Consider the following 16773-nt stretch of genomic DNA (forward strand, 5'->3'; position numbering starts at 1 on the left):
AGTTGTGAAAGGGTAGTGATACAAACCGTCTTTTCATTTCCTCCAATTTGTTAGGTGGTACCAATGGCAAATGTTTTTCATCTCTATTTTCAAATGTCAGGAGAGTATTCAAATGACAGTCAAATTTATCCATCAGACTCTGAAAAGAAATTTAGCATGATATAACCAGATTTATTGCCAAACACTGTAATTGAAGGCGTGTTAATCTCATTTGCTCTGTGCATGCATTGCATCTTTTTTCAAAACAAAAATCATAAAGCCCTTTCATTTTTAACTAAAATGTTGTAAATAAATATTTTCATCATAAATGTTTTAAACTGGACCATTTTACAGAGAGGCAGACTGCAGTTTCTCTGGTAACAGCTTTATCAAAATCTTTTGTTTTCAGATGTATTTTCCATTCCTTTGTGGGCTCAAATGCTATAAATCTCACCTATCAAATTCTTTCATATCATTTTAGTGAGAACCCAATCTTCTATGTTTTAAAACAATCTCCCCTCTCCTTTTCTGCCAGACTTTACAGAGTCCAGACTTTACTGGACTCTTCTTATTGTTTCCACCTTAAACTAGAAGAATGCTCGTCAAATAACTGAAGCTATCTTTTGGGACCCAAAAATCTCCAGGGGAATCACCTAAACCATCCTCAAATACCCACTATACTTCCTTCCCTCCTTTCTAGGAACATCTTCCTCAAGAACAGTTCCTAACAAAGCACATATTTTTCCATGTTTCTTTTTTCTTTTCCAACCTGGAATAAAGTCATTTTCTCTTGCATTAGAGCCATGGCTTCACAATAATCCTGGGAGGTTGGCAAATCTTCATCTATCAGCTCCTCCACCCCCTGGAGCCAAGTTTCTATTTGATAGAGGGGTGAGGGCAAGACATGATTCAACTCTGTCTTCCACACATTAATCTGAAAAAAAAAAGGAAAGATGTTCTTCAGTAGACACTTCTATAGTTTATTTCTTCACATACGACATGCTTAATTCTTTAAAGAATTCTTTTAAAACCACTCTTTAAAAATAGTATATTAATTCTCTGATCTGTTAGACAAGGAAATCTTGATCAATAGGTAAATTTCTTAGTTCTAAGTATCAGTTGGCTAGCTGCTGATCGAGAACACAATTTGTTCAAAAGTAGAAGAGGGCACAAGAATAAAAACAAATATTTTGATAAATCCATAATGAGTCATGAGAGGGAAATTAGAAATAGTTAAACCACCCCTCGAAGCAGGGGTAGACTACTGTACTAAATGACCATCATTTGAAATGTTGTATGCCCTTGTGTTCTCCGACATTACAACTATACTTCACAAGCAGATTTACAGATTACTTTCGTAACGAGCCCTAATCATATATTTACATTAGATACCTCTACCATATCTCCTGAATATCTGTGCTTCATCAAATCCCCCGCCCCCCAATCCAGCCAACCTCCTCCTTCCTCAGCCTTCCCACCACTCCTTAAATACATGAGTCACATAAATGCCAGCTACTTATTGCCCCAAACCCTGATTACTCTCCCAGGTCTTCGCCCTTGCTGCCCCTTCTACCTGGATTTTCCCCTGCTAAACACCATCAAAACTCACTCACAGAGTCCCATACAGGATAAACCCAAGGAGAAACACACCAAGAAACATAGTAATCAAAATGGCAAAAATTACAGACGAAGAAAAATTATTGAAAGCAGCAAGGGAAAAACAACAAATAACATACAAGAGAACTCCCATAAGGTTAACAGCTGATTTCTCAGGAGAAACTCTACAAGCCAGAAGGGAGTGGCATGATATACTTAAAAGTGATGAAAGGGAAAAACCTACAAGCAAGATTAATCTACCCGGCAAGGATTCAGATTCCATGGAGAAATCAAAAGCTTCACAGACAAGTAACAGCTAAGAGAATTCAGCACCACCAAACCAGCTCTACAGCAAATGCTAAAGGAACTTCTCTAAGTGGGAAACACGAGAGAAGAAACGGACCTACAAAAACCAAGCCAAAACAATTAAAAAAATTGTAATAGGAACATACATATCAATAAGTACCTTAAACGTGAATGGATTAAATGCTCCAACCAAAAGACACAGGCTTGCTGAATGGATACAAAAACAAGACCCATATATATGTTGTCTACAAGAGACCCACTTCAGACCTAGGGACAGATACAGACTGAAAGTGAGGGGATGGAAAAAGATATTCCATGCAAATGGAAATGAAAAGAAAGCTGGAATAGCAATACTCATATCAGATAAAATAGACTTTAAAATAAAGAATGTCACAAAAGACAAGGAAGAACACTATATAATGATCAAGGGATCAATCCAAGAAGAAGATATAACAATTATAAATATATACGCACCCAACATAGGAGCACCTCAATACATAAGGCAACTGCTAGCAGCTATAAAAGAGGAAATCAACAGTAACACAATAATAGTGGGGGACTTTAACACCTCACTTACACCAATGGACAGATCACCCAAAATGAAAATAAATAAGGAAACAGAAGCTTTAAATGACACAATAGACCAGATAGAGTTAATTGATATTTACAGGACATTCCATCCAGAAACAGCAGATTACACTTTCTTCTCAAGTGCGCACGGAACATTCTCCAGGATAGATCACATCTTGCATCACATATCAAGCCTCAGTAAATTTAAGAAAATTGAAATCATATCAAGCACATTTTCTGACCACAATGCTATGAGATTAGAAATCAATTACAGGGAAAAAAATGTAAAAAACACAAACACATGGAGGCTAAACAATACGTTACTAAATAACCAAGAGATCACTGAAGAAATCAAAGAGGAAATCAAAAAATACCTAGAGACAAATGACAACAAAAACAGGATGATCCAGGGCTTCGCTGGTGGTGCAGTGGTTGAGAGTCCACCTGCTGATGCAGGGGACACGGGTTCGTGCCCCAGTCCGGGAAGATCCCACATGTCACAGAGTGGCTGGGCCATTGAGCCATGGCCGCTGAGCCTGCGCGTCTGGAGCCTGTGCTCCGCAACGGGAGAGGCCACAACAGTGAGAGGCCCGCATACCGCAAAAAAAAAAACAGGACAATCCAAAACCTATGGGATGCAGCAAAAGCAGTTCTAAGAGGGAAGTTTATAGCTATACAAGCCTACTTCAAGAAACAAGAAAAATCTCAAATACACAATCTAACCTTACACCTAAAGGAACTACAGAAGGAAGAACAAACAAAACCCAAAGTTAGCAGAAGGAAAGAAATCATAAAATCAGAGCAAAAATAAATGAAATAGAAATAAAGAAAACAATAGCAAAGATCAATAAAACTAAAAGCTGGTTCTTTGAGAAGATAAACAAAATTGATAAACCATTAGCCAGACTCATCAAGAAAAAGAGGGAGAGGACTCAAATCAGTAAAATTAGAAATGAAAAAGAAGTTACAACAGACACCACAGAAATACAAAGCATCCTAAGAGACTACTACAAGCAACTCTATGCTAATAAAATGAACCACCTGGAAGAAATGGACAAATTCCTAAAAAGGTATAACCTTTCAAGACCAAACCAGGAAGAAATAGAAAATATGAACACACCAATCACAAGTAGTGAAATTGAAACTGTGACTAAAAATCTTCCAACAAACAAAAGTCCAGGACCAGATGGCTTCACAGGTGAATTCTATCAAACATTTAAAGAGCTAACACCCATCCTTCTCAAACTCTTCCAAAAAATTGCAAAGGAAGAAACACTCCCAAACTCAGTCTATGAGGCCACCAGCACCCTGATACCAAAACCAGACAAAGACACTACAAAAAAAGAAAATTACAGACCAATATCACTGATGACTATAGATGCAAAAATCCTCAACAAAATACTAGCAAACAGAATCCAGCAACACTTTAAAAGGATCATACACCATGATCCAGTGGGATTTATCCCAGGGATGCAAGGATTCTTCAATATATGCAAGTCAATCAATGTGACAAACCATATTAACAAATTGAAGAATAAAAACCATATGATCATCTCAATAGATGCAGAGAAAGCTTTTTTTTTTTTTTTTTTTGGCAGTACGCAGGCCTCTCACTGTTGTGGCCTCTCCCATTGCGGAGCACAGGCTCCAGATGCGCAGGCTCAGCGGCCATGGCTCACAGACCTAGCCGCTCCGCGGCATGTGGGACCTTTCCAGACCGGGGCACAAACCTGTGTCCCCTGAATCGGCAGGCGGACTCTCAACCACTGCAGGACCAGGAAAGCCCCAGAAAAAGCTTTTGACAAAATTCAACACCCATTTATGATAAAAACGCTCCAGAAAGTGGGCATAGAGGGAATCTACCTCAACATAATAAAGGCCATATATGACAAACCCACAGCAAACATCATTCTCAATGGTGAAAAACTGAAAGCATTTCCTCTAAGATCAGGAACAAGACAAGGATGTCCACTCTCACCACTATTATTCAACATAGTTATGGAAGTCCTAGCCACAGCAATCAGAGAAGAAAAAGAAATAAAAGGAATACAAATTGGAAAAGAAGAAGTAAAACTGTCAGTGTTTCAGATGACATGATACTATACATAGAGAATCCTAAAGATGCCACCAGAAAACTACTAGAGCTAATCAATGAATTTGGTAAAGTAGCAGGATACAAAATTAATGCACAGAAATCTCTTGCATTCCTATATACTAATGATGAAAAATCTGAAAGAGAAATTAAGGAAACACTCCCATTTACCACTGGAACAAAAATAAAATACCTGCAACAGAATAAAATACCTAACAATAAACCTACCTAGGGAGACAAAAGACCTGTATGTAGAAAACTATAAGACACTGATGAAAGAAATTAAAGATGATACAAACAGACAGAGAGATATACCATGTTCTTGGAAGAATCAATAATGTGAAAATGACTATACTACCCAAAGCAATCTGCAGATTCAATGAAATCCCTATCAAATTACCAATGGCATTTTTTACAGAACTAGAAAAAAAATCTTAAAATTTGTATGGAGACACAAAAGACCCCAAATAGCCAAAGCAGTCTTGAGGGAAAAAAAGCAGAGCTGGAGGAATCAGACTCTCTGACTTCAGACTATACTACAAAGCTACAGTAATCAAGACAATATGGTACTGGCACAAAAACAGAATTATAGCTCAATGGAACAAGATAGAAAGCCCAGAGATAAAACCACGCACCTATGGTCAACTAATAATCTATGACACAGTAGGAAAGGATATATAATGGAGAAAAGACAGTCTCTTCAATAAGTGGTACTGGGAAAACTAGACAGCTACACGTAAAAGAATGAAATTAGAACACTCCCTAACACCATACACAAAAATAAACTCAAAATGGATTAGAGACCTAAATGTAAGACCGGACACTATAAAATTCTTAGAGGAAAACATAGGAAGAACACTCTTTGAAATAAATCACAGCAAGATCTTCTTTGATCCACCTCCTAGAGTAATGGAAATAAAAACAAAAATAAACAAATGGGACCTAATGAAACTTCAAAGCTTTTGCACGGCAAAGGAAACCATAAACAAGACCAAAAGACAACCCTCAGAATGGGAGAAAATATTTGCAAACGAATCAAGAACAAAGGATTAATCTCCAAAATATATAAACAGCTCATGCAGCTCAATATTAAACAAACAAACAACCCAATCCAAAAATGGGTAGAAGACCTAAATAGACACTTCTCCAAAGAAGACATACAGATGGCCAAGAAGCGCATGCAAAGCTGCTCAACATCACTAATTATTAGAGAAATGCAAATCAAAAGTACAATGAGGTATCACCTCACACCAGTTAGAATGGGCATCATCAGAAAATCTACAAACAACACATGCTGGAGAGGATGTGGAGAAAAGGGAACCCTCTTGTATTGTTGGTGGGAATGTAAATTGATACAGCCACTATGGAGAACAGTATGGAGGTTCCTTAAAAAACTAAAAATAGAATCACCATATGACCCAGCAATCCCATTACTGGGCATATACCCGGAGAAACCATAATTTAAAAAGACACATGCACCCCAATGTTCACTGCAGCACTATTTACAATAGCCAGGTCATGGAAGCAACCTAAATGCCCATCGACAGATGAATGGATAAAGAAGATGTGGCACATATATACAAAGGAATATTACTCAACCATAAAAAGGAATGAAATTGGGTCATTTGTAGAGACGTGGATGGACCTAGAGACTGTCACACAGAGTGAAGTAAGTCAGAAAGAGAAAAACAAATATCATGTATTAGCACATATATGTGGAACCTAGAAAAATGGTACAGACGAACCGGTGTGCAGGGCAGAAATTGAGACACAGATGTAGAGAACAAACGTATGGACACCAAGGGGGGAACGCAGCAGGGGGTGGGGGGGTTGGCGTGATGAATTAGGAGATTGGGATTGACATGTATACACTGATGTGTATACAATGGACGACTAATAAGAACCTGCTGTATAAAAAAATAAATTCAAAATTAAAAAACACACACTCATTCATTCACTCATTGAGCAAATGTTTATGAATTGTGCTAAGAGCTGGGTATAAAGACACAGAAGCTTCTGGAGTAGAGGAAGGACATGTGGGGGGGGGTGGTCACACACCACAGAGGGCTGTGCAGCGGTTAGATGCCAATTAGATGTACACGGGGGGCAACATGGAGGCACCTTATTTAAATATATGTGTTCAAAACTGAAAGTAAGGAGCAGAATAAAATACAATATCAATTCACACAACCTAAAAATACACGGACACATAAATACAATACTGCATTTTGCAAGGACACATAAAACAAAAAGATACACATTAAGCACAGCACAATGGCAGCCTAAGGAGAAAGAGGGATGGAAGGAGGGTATGGGGATAAAAGGAAGTAAATATAAAATTTAATAAAGGAATAAAAATAGGAGTATGGCCTTGCCCAGATCCATGTGTCACGAAGGCAAGAGTAAGTTTAACACAACCCTCCACATCTAAGGGCCAACCAGATAAATAATAGTCGCAGCTCCTGCCTGAACCACCTAGTGGGGAAAGCAGACAAGGACATGGTTACAGTAAAGTGTGGTCAGCAATATAAGAGAGCCAGGGCTTCCCTGGTGGCGCAGTGGTTGGGAGTCTGCCTGCCGATGCAGGGGACACGGGTTCGTGCCCCGGTCCGCGAAGATCCCACATGCCGCGGAGCGGCTGGGCCCGTGAGCCGTGGCCGCTGAGCCTGCGCGTCCGGAGCCTGTGCTCCGCAACGGGAGAGGCCACAACAGTGGGAGGCCCGCGTGCCGCAAAAAAAAAAAAAAAAGAGAGCCAGTGGGGATGACTCCATACTGATGATGAAAGTACGAGTTTTAAGTCTGTATTCTCTCTTACCATTATAGTTCTACTAGAGGAGTTGTCACTATTCTTAGAGTTAAATCACTTTTAGAGGAAAGAATAGCCAAAATTAGGTTATTTTTTAAGAATAGGTTTCTTTGATTCATTATTAATTCCTTGAAAAACATTCATTGGGTGCCCACTATATGCAAAGTATCAGAAAAAAACCCATTAAACCAACAACCCAAGTACAAAGATGTTAAATGAGGACAAAGCTAGCCTCCTTTAAGGCAGTCAAATGGAACTATTTATAAACCAGAAACATTAAGTATTACAGTTTTTGCATTTTGTTTTGCTTTTTTTAGCATTATTGAGGTATAACTGACAAATAAAATTGTAAGATATTTAAAGTGTACGTCATGGTGATTTGATATACATTTACATCATAAAAGGAGTCTCACCATCTAGTTAATTAACACTTCCATCATTTCACATATTTATCTTTTTTTGGGGGGGCAAGTACATTTAAGTTTTACTCTCTAGAAAATTTCAATGATATAGTACAGTGTTATCACAATAGTCACCATGTTTTACATTATATCCTCAGATCTTATTCATCTTATAGCTGAAAGTTTGTTCCCGTTAACCAACTTCCCCCTATTTTCCACACCCTCAGTCCTGGACAACCACTTTTCTACTCTGTTTCTACGAGTTTAACTTTGTTTTAAGATTCCACAAATAAGTGACACCATGTAGTATTTTGTTTTGCTTTAATTGCCTTGCAAGTTTATTTTCTCAAAAGGCGTAAGACAAAAGACAGCTCTACAATCCTAAATCATTAACTACATACCATTAAGCCTCCAGTCGGAAAAGAATGAAAAAATGTTTTCATTATTATGAATTTTTAATATGAACAAGTTAGCATGTGCTTTTATTATATATATCTGAATTATCTGTGAGTTTCCCAAAAAATAAACAAACAAAAAACCCAGAAAACCGGCAAACGACTGAGCAAAAGAGAAGCTAAGAACGATACCTCTAACTCAGCTGTTATTCTTTTCACAACTGAAAGCTGTATATGTTTTGCATGAAACCAAATGTGGGCTTTCTGACTGCAGGCTGTACTCTATGCAGCAGTAGGAAGAGGAAAGATAGAAGGCGGTGCTTACCTTTCATTCCTCTCTTTCCACTCTTAACATAGAAAACTAGTTCTACACTTTCTTTCTCAGTGTTGGAAATTACCTTTGAATTTGGATGAAAATTTATATAAGATCTTGTCAGGTCAAAATAACGTAATGCGGCTATTTCCTATTGCAGGCTTAAAATGAAATCATTTATTAAGATGCTTTGAGATATCTGAGTCCTCAACCAATTGAACCAGAATCTGTCTGGATGGTATTGACTGTTATACACCTGATGACTTTAAAATTAATAAGTTTCATTTTGCAACACCGAGAAAACGAGCAGCACTCTACCTACGGAACGGATTTTCAAACTACTATCAATTTGTAGCACTTAATCTTGCAAAATAGTTCTTTTAATGGTTTTTCTCATTATTTTGGGTGATTTTTCCAAACCACAGGCAGCAAAATTAGACCGCGTCTTTTTGGCCTGGAACAGCCTGAACTATACAGACAATATTTTCTTCCTCTCCTTCTGTTTTGTTGAGGATTCATAACAGAGAGTTCCTGCCCTTCACAGGGATCAGTTTTGTCAAACTGTGGTCAGAACAGGAGCTGAAATTGCAATGAGCACTGCCACTTGATGGGAAAATTTCTGAAGCTGCACTAGTTCTTCAAAAGTAGGGACTGAAAGGGTGGCTCTTTTAAGCCACTGTGCTAGTGTTTACCACACTATACAAATAGTATGATAAATATATTCTGAAAACAGGATGTCGCTCTTGATGGCCAAGAAGCTTGAGCAAGAATTGGCAAACTTTCCCAGGACCAAAGAGTATTTTTCTTTTTTTTTTTGAGGTACGCGGGCCTCTCACTGTTGTGGCCTCTTCCGTTGTGGAGCACAGGCTTGGGATGCGCAGGCTCAGCAGCCATGGCTCACAGGCCCAGCTGCTTCGCGGCATGTGGGATCTTCCCGGACCAGGGCATGAACCCATGTCCCCTGCATCGGCAGGTGGACTCTCAACCACTGCACCACCAGGGAAGCCCCAAAGAGTATTTTTGACTTACAAACTATACAATCTCTGTTGTAACTCTGTAAATTCACTAAAAGTCATTTAATTAGCCATTTAAAATGAGCAAATTCTATGATATGTAAATTATACTTCAACAAAGATATTTAAAAAGAATGAAAGCAAAATAAAGACGTTTAGGCATCAAAGAAAACTAAGAGAATTTGCCATCCACAGATCTGCATTATAAGATAAGTTAAAGGACGTTTTTCAAGCTGAATGGAAATGAGTTCAGATGGAAACTCAAATCTCTAGGGAGGAACGAAGAACAATGGTAATGATAAATAGCTATATAGATATGAAAGACTAATTTTTCTCCTTAATTTCTTTAAAATACATGACCGTTTTGAACAAAAATGTATAACATGGTCTTGGGGACTTTAAAACATATGTTTGTGTCATATATATATTTATATATAAAGCAACTAAGCATAAAAAATGAGAGATTTGATTGCAAGACTTCCACATATTATAAGAAGTTGTACAATAACTTAGAAGTTGTAGAACTTTAAGTAGACTATAAAAATTTTATAATGTGGGCTTCCCTGGTGGTGCAGTGGTTGAGAGTCCACCTGCCGATGCAGGGAACGCGGGTTCGTGCACCGGTCCGGGAAGATCCCACATGCCACGGAGCGTCTGGGCCCGTGAGCCATGGCCACTGAGCCTGTGCTTCCGGAGCCTGTGCTCCGCAACGGGAGAGGCCGCAACAGTGAGAGGCCCGTGTAACGCAAACAAATAAACAAAACGAAACAAAACAAATTTATAATGTACATTGTAATCACAGTAAAAATTTGAAAGAGGTAGAGCCAAAAAGCCAATAGATAAATTAAAACGGAATTCTAAAAATATTAACATAATCTAAAACAAGGCAGGAAAAGAAAGAATAGAGATACAAAAAACAGAGGGAATAAACAGAAAAAAGCATAAGATGGTAAATCCACATCGAACCATAACAATAATTACATTTAATATTAACTGTCTAAACACTCGAGTGAAAAGGCAAAGATCGTCAGAGTGGATAATAAAGCAAGATCCAACCATATGCTATCTACAAGAGATGCACTTTAAATATAAAGACTCAAATAGGTTGAAAGTAAATGAAGGAAAAAGATGTGCCACACAGCCAGCACAGGAAGAATGCAATTATCATACTGATATAAGATCAAGCAGACATGAAGAAAAACAGTCTTCCCAGAGATAAATAGGAATATTTCATAATGGTAAAAGTGTTGATTCACGAAGACATAACAATCATAAATGGACACACCTAATAACAAAGTCTTAAAATACATGATACAAAATTTGACTAAATTAAAGGAAGGATTCCACAGATTTTAATAGGTCTCTCTCAGAAATTGATAGAATACCTAGACAAAATGTCAGTCAAGACAGAGATAATCTGAATGCTACCAACCACCTTGTCTTAATTGATATTTATAGAATACTATATCCAATAACTACAGAATACATGTTCCTTTCAAGTGCAAATAGTATATATATATATATATATATACACATATGTGTATATATATATATATATATATATATATATATATACATACACACACACACACACACACACACACACACACACACACACACACACATTATCCTGGGCCATAACACAAGACTCAATAAATTTAAAACGACTGAAATCATACAGATATATTCAGACACACATACACACATTCATCATTACACATTCTCTCTGGGTTTGTCCCTACCCACTTCAAGCATCTATTGATAGTGATATATGACACTGGTCCAAAGCAGAGAGGAGGTTGCATGTCAGTCAGAATATGGATAATCTACTATGGCAAACCAAGAATTGATGGCAAATATAAAAACTTTGGATAAGCCTGCAATTTCTCTAAACAGAATGTTATAAATTCCTATTTCAATATCAACCACTACCCAAATGAGATCATGGAGAAAACATAACGCTCTCCCAACTTTCTGATGAAGCATCTGCTCTGTCTTTTACAGAATTCCTCATGAAAGTCTATAGTTCTCATCCAACAAACAAAGCTGCCCCGTGAAAATGTTCTAATCAACACAACGCAGTAACCTGGTAGTTGAGACCATCCCAGGCTTCTCTCAACTGTAACTGATCTTCATTCAGCTCATCTAGATTCCTTGTTATCGACAGGACATCCAGAAAGGGTTTTTTTTCTTCATTGAATGACTCCAAAAAGGACAGCAGGCTCTACAATTAGAAGGGTATTTTAAAGACTGAAATGTTTAAACCAGTTTATAAAATGTAATTTGCTATTTGCAGGTCAATAGTTGTAGGTTATATTTAAACTTTTACTTAGATAAAGGTAAAATTCCCTGAATTCAGGATCCTCTCACCAATCCAGTTTCTTTCTTCAGTGCACCCTCGTGATCTGGGTGCCCTCATAGTGACATAGGTCACAGCTTGCGTCTCATGTCACTATGGTTGGATTTCTACTGGAATAGGGCAGCAAGGCCACCCAGCTCTAGAGGACAAATCATAATGCCCCATGGAAAATGTGAGTTTGTCCTCCCCAAATATGTGTTCACAACAAAATAAGAATGAGTAGAAGTGAGAATTATATAACAGCAGTCATCATGTATAAATGGTTTTTGAAGTTTCCATGATTAACTAAGCTTGAGCCATTCTTCCCAAGTCATTTTATACAAACTTTAGAATATACTTTGTCTTTGCCCTCAAAAATTTAATAAATAAAGCTTTTCTTGGTTTGTATTTGTGTGAAATATTGGTGTTTGAGTCATCAATTCCATAACTGTTATTTAAGATTACCAATAATTATTGGCCGCATTTCTAATTAAAGTTTGTGAACAAACTAAGGGATAAGTAATTTGATTCTTTCTGAGAGTTAAAATAACTTCATAAAGCCTTTCATTTAAGAAACCTGAATCTGTGGTACATTAGTAAATGAAAGACAAGTGAGAGCAAGGCACTTCCTGTGGACGCTGAGCACCTTGTCAATGAAAAAAATTTCAGGCCAGTGCTAAGAGGCGAAAAGCATAAGAAGCCTATGCAGTTCAGAAAAAAGGAAGATGAGCGTGTCTTCCTTCCCTGATGGCTCCAAACCTAAAAGAATGGTGTGGCGAGCAAGTCACACAATCCACCGAATGTTAGTGTAGGAAACACTGGATTCATCCGACTCCCTCTCTTAACCGATGTGGGGGATGAAGGTCTAGAAGTGCTAAGTGCTGTGTAGGCCCAGGAGTGTATCTCTTCCTTATTCAGGGTGGAGACCAGGTGAGGAGCACAGTGTTGCACAGACTGGGTTCTAAGAAAGAAGACTGTGGAGCCCTCACTTTGGCTCCTGATAGCATCTTTCAAAATGGTGTGGGGAATAACAGCTTACCCTGGAGAAGCATCAGGACTAAAGAGAGCTAGGGCTTTGAATCTAGACTTCATTCCAATCCCACCTCTACCTTTCAGTAGCTATATAACTTTAGATAAATCACTTAGTCCTTCTAAGTCTTGTTTGTCTTCATCTGTAAAACTAGAATAACCATGCCATACTCAGCAAGATGTTGTAACCTGGAAAACGCTTGTCAGCAGGTGCCTGATATATAGCAAATGTTCAATACATGGTGACAGTAAGTTGTCATTACTCCCAAAGGACATTTTGGTTGACGCCCTGAACTGTAATTCTGGGATGGCTCCATTTCTGATTTCCTAATCTTTTTCCCTTCCATATTCATTCTGAAAAGCATGTTCTGCTCTAGACCTTGGATTGGAAAACGTGTACTATAAGATATGTAAGATAGCAAACATCTTGGGCTTTGTGGGCCATATGGTCTCTGCTGTAACTATTCAACAATGTGGTGGGAGTGCAGCCACAAACAATACTTTAATGGGCATGGCTCACATGTAATATATAATATATAATATAATATATAATACATAAGATAATGTATCCAATAACAATGTATTTACAAAAAGAGGTGCTGGGGCCCAGAGACCAGTTTGCCAGTCCCCACTCTAAAACCTTACTACTCAAAATTCTCTAAGGACCACCAGCAATCAGCACCATCTGGGAGCTTGTGGGAAATGCAGAATCTCAGGCCCCATCCCAGAACTACTGAATTAGAATCCGCATTTTAACAAGATTCCCCAGGTGATTCCTATGCACATTAAAATTTGAGAAGCTGGGGCTTCCCTGGTGGCGCAGTGGTTGGGAGTCCGCCTGCCGATGCAGGGGACATGGGTTCGTGCCCCGGTCCAGGAGGATCCCACATGCCGCGGAGCAGCTGGGCCGGTGAGTCATGGCCGCTGAGCCTGCGCGTCCGGAGCCTGGGCTCCGCAGTGGGAGAGGCCACAGCGGTGAGAGGCCCGTGTACCGGGAAAAAAAAAAAAAAATTTGAGAAGCTCGGTCCTTCTAACTCAACACTAAAACTTGGAGTTAATTTAGTATTTAAACAATTAACTCTGAAAGTTTTTTTCTAAAAACATCCTACACTTCCCCAAGAGTAAACTACAAATAAGTTACTGTTTAAAGTCATACTTACTTCATACTTCTTACAGTAGGTCTCATTTTCTGAATCCGTTAGCATTTTCTGTAGCTTTTTCTCTTGCAGAGTTAACCAGACCTTAGCATCTTTCACCTTTCCCTGTAATTCACACACACACATTTAAAACTCTAGCCTAAATATACTTTGTGATTTTTTTAAACAATAAAATTAACAACTTCAAACATCAGTGAAATAGTGTAATCACTACACACCAATGACTCATTGTGCCAAAGAGGAATTTTGCCTGTTCATGTAACACCTTAAATTTTAAAATGGGTTGAAACTACCATCTGAATATAACGTGCTAAAGAAACAGGGCAAGCAAGCCCCTATTTTTTTGGCTTACCCACTTCCACTATTCTTCAATTTTAGAGAACATTATTCTAAATTATTTATTTATAGTAGGCATTTCAGAATACTGCTTTCCAATAAATCTAAACATGGGTTAACAGATGTTTACATCTACTAAATATACTGACATCAAAAATACCTTGAACAATTTAAAGATCCTAAAAATAACACTACTAAAAGCTTTGGTTAAGCTATCCTATGGAATTGGGCAACAATTATTTCTTCTTTAGATTCCTGTTTAGGCGGTAAGTTTGCACACATTTGGAGGCAAATTTTACTGGTGGAGGATAAAGCAAAAGAAATTGCATCTTATTTCCATTCTCCTTTAACCTTCCTTTACTTTTTTCTTTCTATTAAGCAACAGTGCTTTCTATATATTTTTGCAACTGATTTCATGGACAGTTGAATTTTTAGTTTTATTTTTTGATAGGAAAATTAATTAGAAAAGAGGAGCTCCTCAGCAGGTCAGAAATAAGTGAAGTGTATTATAAGCCCGTGTCTCAGCTTGAGTCTCTCTTCCAGAGTCAGCAACAATCTGGCTTGGTGCCTCAAACATAACAGTTGGAAAAACATAGGCCTAAATTTTATGTCAAAGCAAATGTGATAATATGACTACATGTTTACATGTCTGAGGAAGTAGTTTAAATTTTAAAATAATATTCAAAAACATTTTACTAAACTCACAGCGCTCATTTATCTTTATAGATGCAGAAAAAATGTTTATTTTCAGCTCAGTGATTTTTAAGAAATTTCCACCCACAATATTTTGTGTAACTGACTGAAAGTCAAAGGAAAAAACTGAATAAACAAATGGCAGTCTGATGGTAATTCAACAGTATCTCAACAAACAAGGATTAAGAGTGGAACACAATGCTTCTGTTTATATGGATTATATGATTCCATTTATACTAAACTAAAGAACAGGTAAAATGGAAATATGCTAAAATTAGATTGTGATGATGGTTGCACAACTATGTAAACATACTAAAAACCATTGATCATAAATTTTAAATGATTTAATTTACAGTATATGAATTGTATCTCAATAAAGCTGATAAAAATTACAATAGACAAAAATCCGATATCTCTAGACTTCTTTAAAAGCCTGCTAAACTTAATTTGTCCTATATAGTACGTATCTAAATGCTGTTTTAGATAATTCAACAAAGTTTAATGAACTACCACTTTTAACTTTAAAAAAACAAGCAAAACTAATCTATAGTGAAAGAAATTGGAATATTGGTTGCTTCAGGTGGAGGAGTACAGACAGAAGAGAGGCACAACGGAACATTCTGGGTAACAGAAATGTTTTGCATCATGATTAAAGTATGGTTATATGAGGTATGCATTTGCCAAAACTCATTGAACTGTATATTTAAGTTCTGTGTGCAAATTATGCCTCGATGCTAAAAATTAAACTATTAGTAGGGTACAAAAAGAATGAGCTTGATTTGTACTTATAAAGACATACCTGGGCTTTATCTCCAGTCCCAGGTGCAGCCTTTGAATACTGCAGAAACTGTGCCACATAGGTCATGATTGACTTTTCATCAGGATTAACAACATCCACATCTGCAAGATATGCCACACTATCAATCAGCTATAGGTGTGATTTACTATAATTAATACTCAAGAACAGTACTGAAATGAATTTGAAATGAACCAAAGTAGTCAACCAGCCAAGCAATCCCTGCTCACTCACCCTCGCACCAAGGTTATGCAGTGGTTAAGAGCTTAGATCTAGAGTGAAATGGAGCTGGGTTGAATCCTGGCAGGAGTATCGCACAGCCTCAGTTTCCTAATAATAAAATGTCACTGTACATGTTGTATGCATGAGGGCATAAGTAGTCAGGGAGGGTGGATAAGAGAAAGGTAAGCCTTCCTCTTTCTGGTGACACAGTGCAGAAAGTCCTCCAGGAATGCAGAAACATAGAGCAACTGGAATTCACTCCTGACACATTGGTCTCAGCATTTGTGCAGTAAAGCATTTCCAAAAGTATATGTTGTATAGAAGATTTGTTCAAGACATCCACAAGATTTTATTCATTCATTTGTGGAGCAAATACATTTACTGAGAGCCTTCTATGGACCAATCTTTGTTTTGCATTAAAAGAGCCCATGGTGAAATAAATTTGGAAAATGCTGATTTAAACAAAGTTAAAAATATTATAAATTCATTAAGTACAGGACTTCTCCAGGCATATAATAAATTAAGTAGATCACAAAATCACAAAGAAGAGATTACAGACAAAATGAACACATAATTTGGGGATGTCTTTTGCTACGACACCAAAACAACCAATGACGATATTGACAAGGAAATCTGTGTTTATTTATTAATTCTGTTAAATTCAATTCAACACATATTTATAGAGAGCCAACAAATGCAGGTCACAAGCAGGATATGTAAGACTCAGTCCT

The 16773-nt window shown here is 37.6% G+C and overlaps 1 protein-coding gene across 14 annotated transcripts in view; it reads right to left on the reverse strand.

The window, feature by feature from the left end:
• Positions 1-16773, reverse strand: part of SYNE2 (spectrin repeat containing nuclear envelope protein 2) — a 330405-nt gene that overhangs the window by 216184 nt on the left and 97448 nt on the right. For all 14 annotated transcript variants that reach the window (XM_079912180.1, XM_079912173.1, XM_079912176.1 and 11 more), the window contains exons 9-13: positions 15824-15924; positions 13999-14100; positions 11558-11695; positions 749-913; positions 27-139 (exon numbers count right to left, since the gene is read on the reverse strand). In XM_079912180.1, the coding sequence (XP_079768306.1) occupies positions 27-139; positions 749-913; positions 11558-11695; positions 13999-14100; positions 15824-15924 (619 nt within the window). The remainder of the gene's footprint in view (positions 1-26; positions 140-748; positions 914-11557; positions 11696-13998; positions 14101-15823; positions 15925-16773) is intronic.

Source organism: Stenella coeruleoalba, assembly GCF_951394435.1.
Source record: "Stenella coeruleoalba genome assembly, chromosome: 2".
Classification (NCBI taxonomy): Eukaryota; Metazoa; Chordata; class Mammalia; order Artiodactyla; family Delphinidae; genus Stenella; species Stenella coeruleoalba.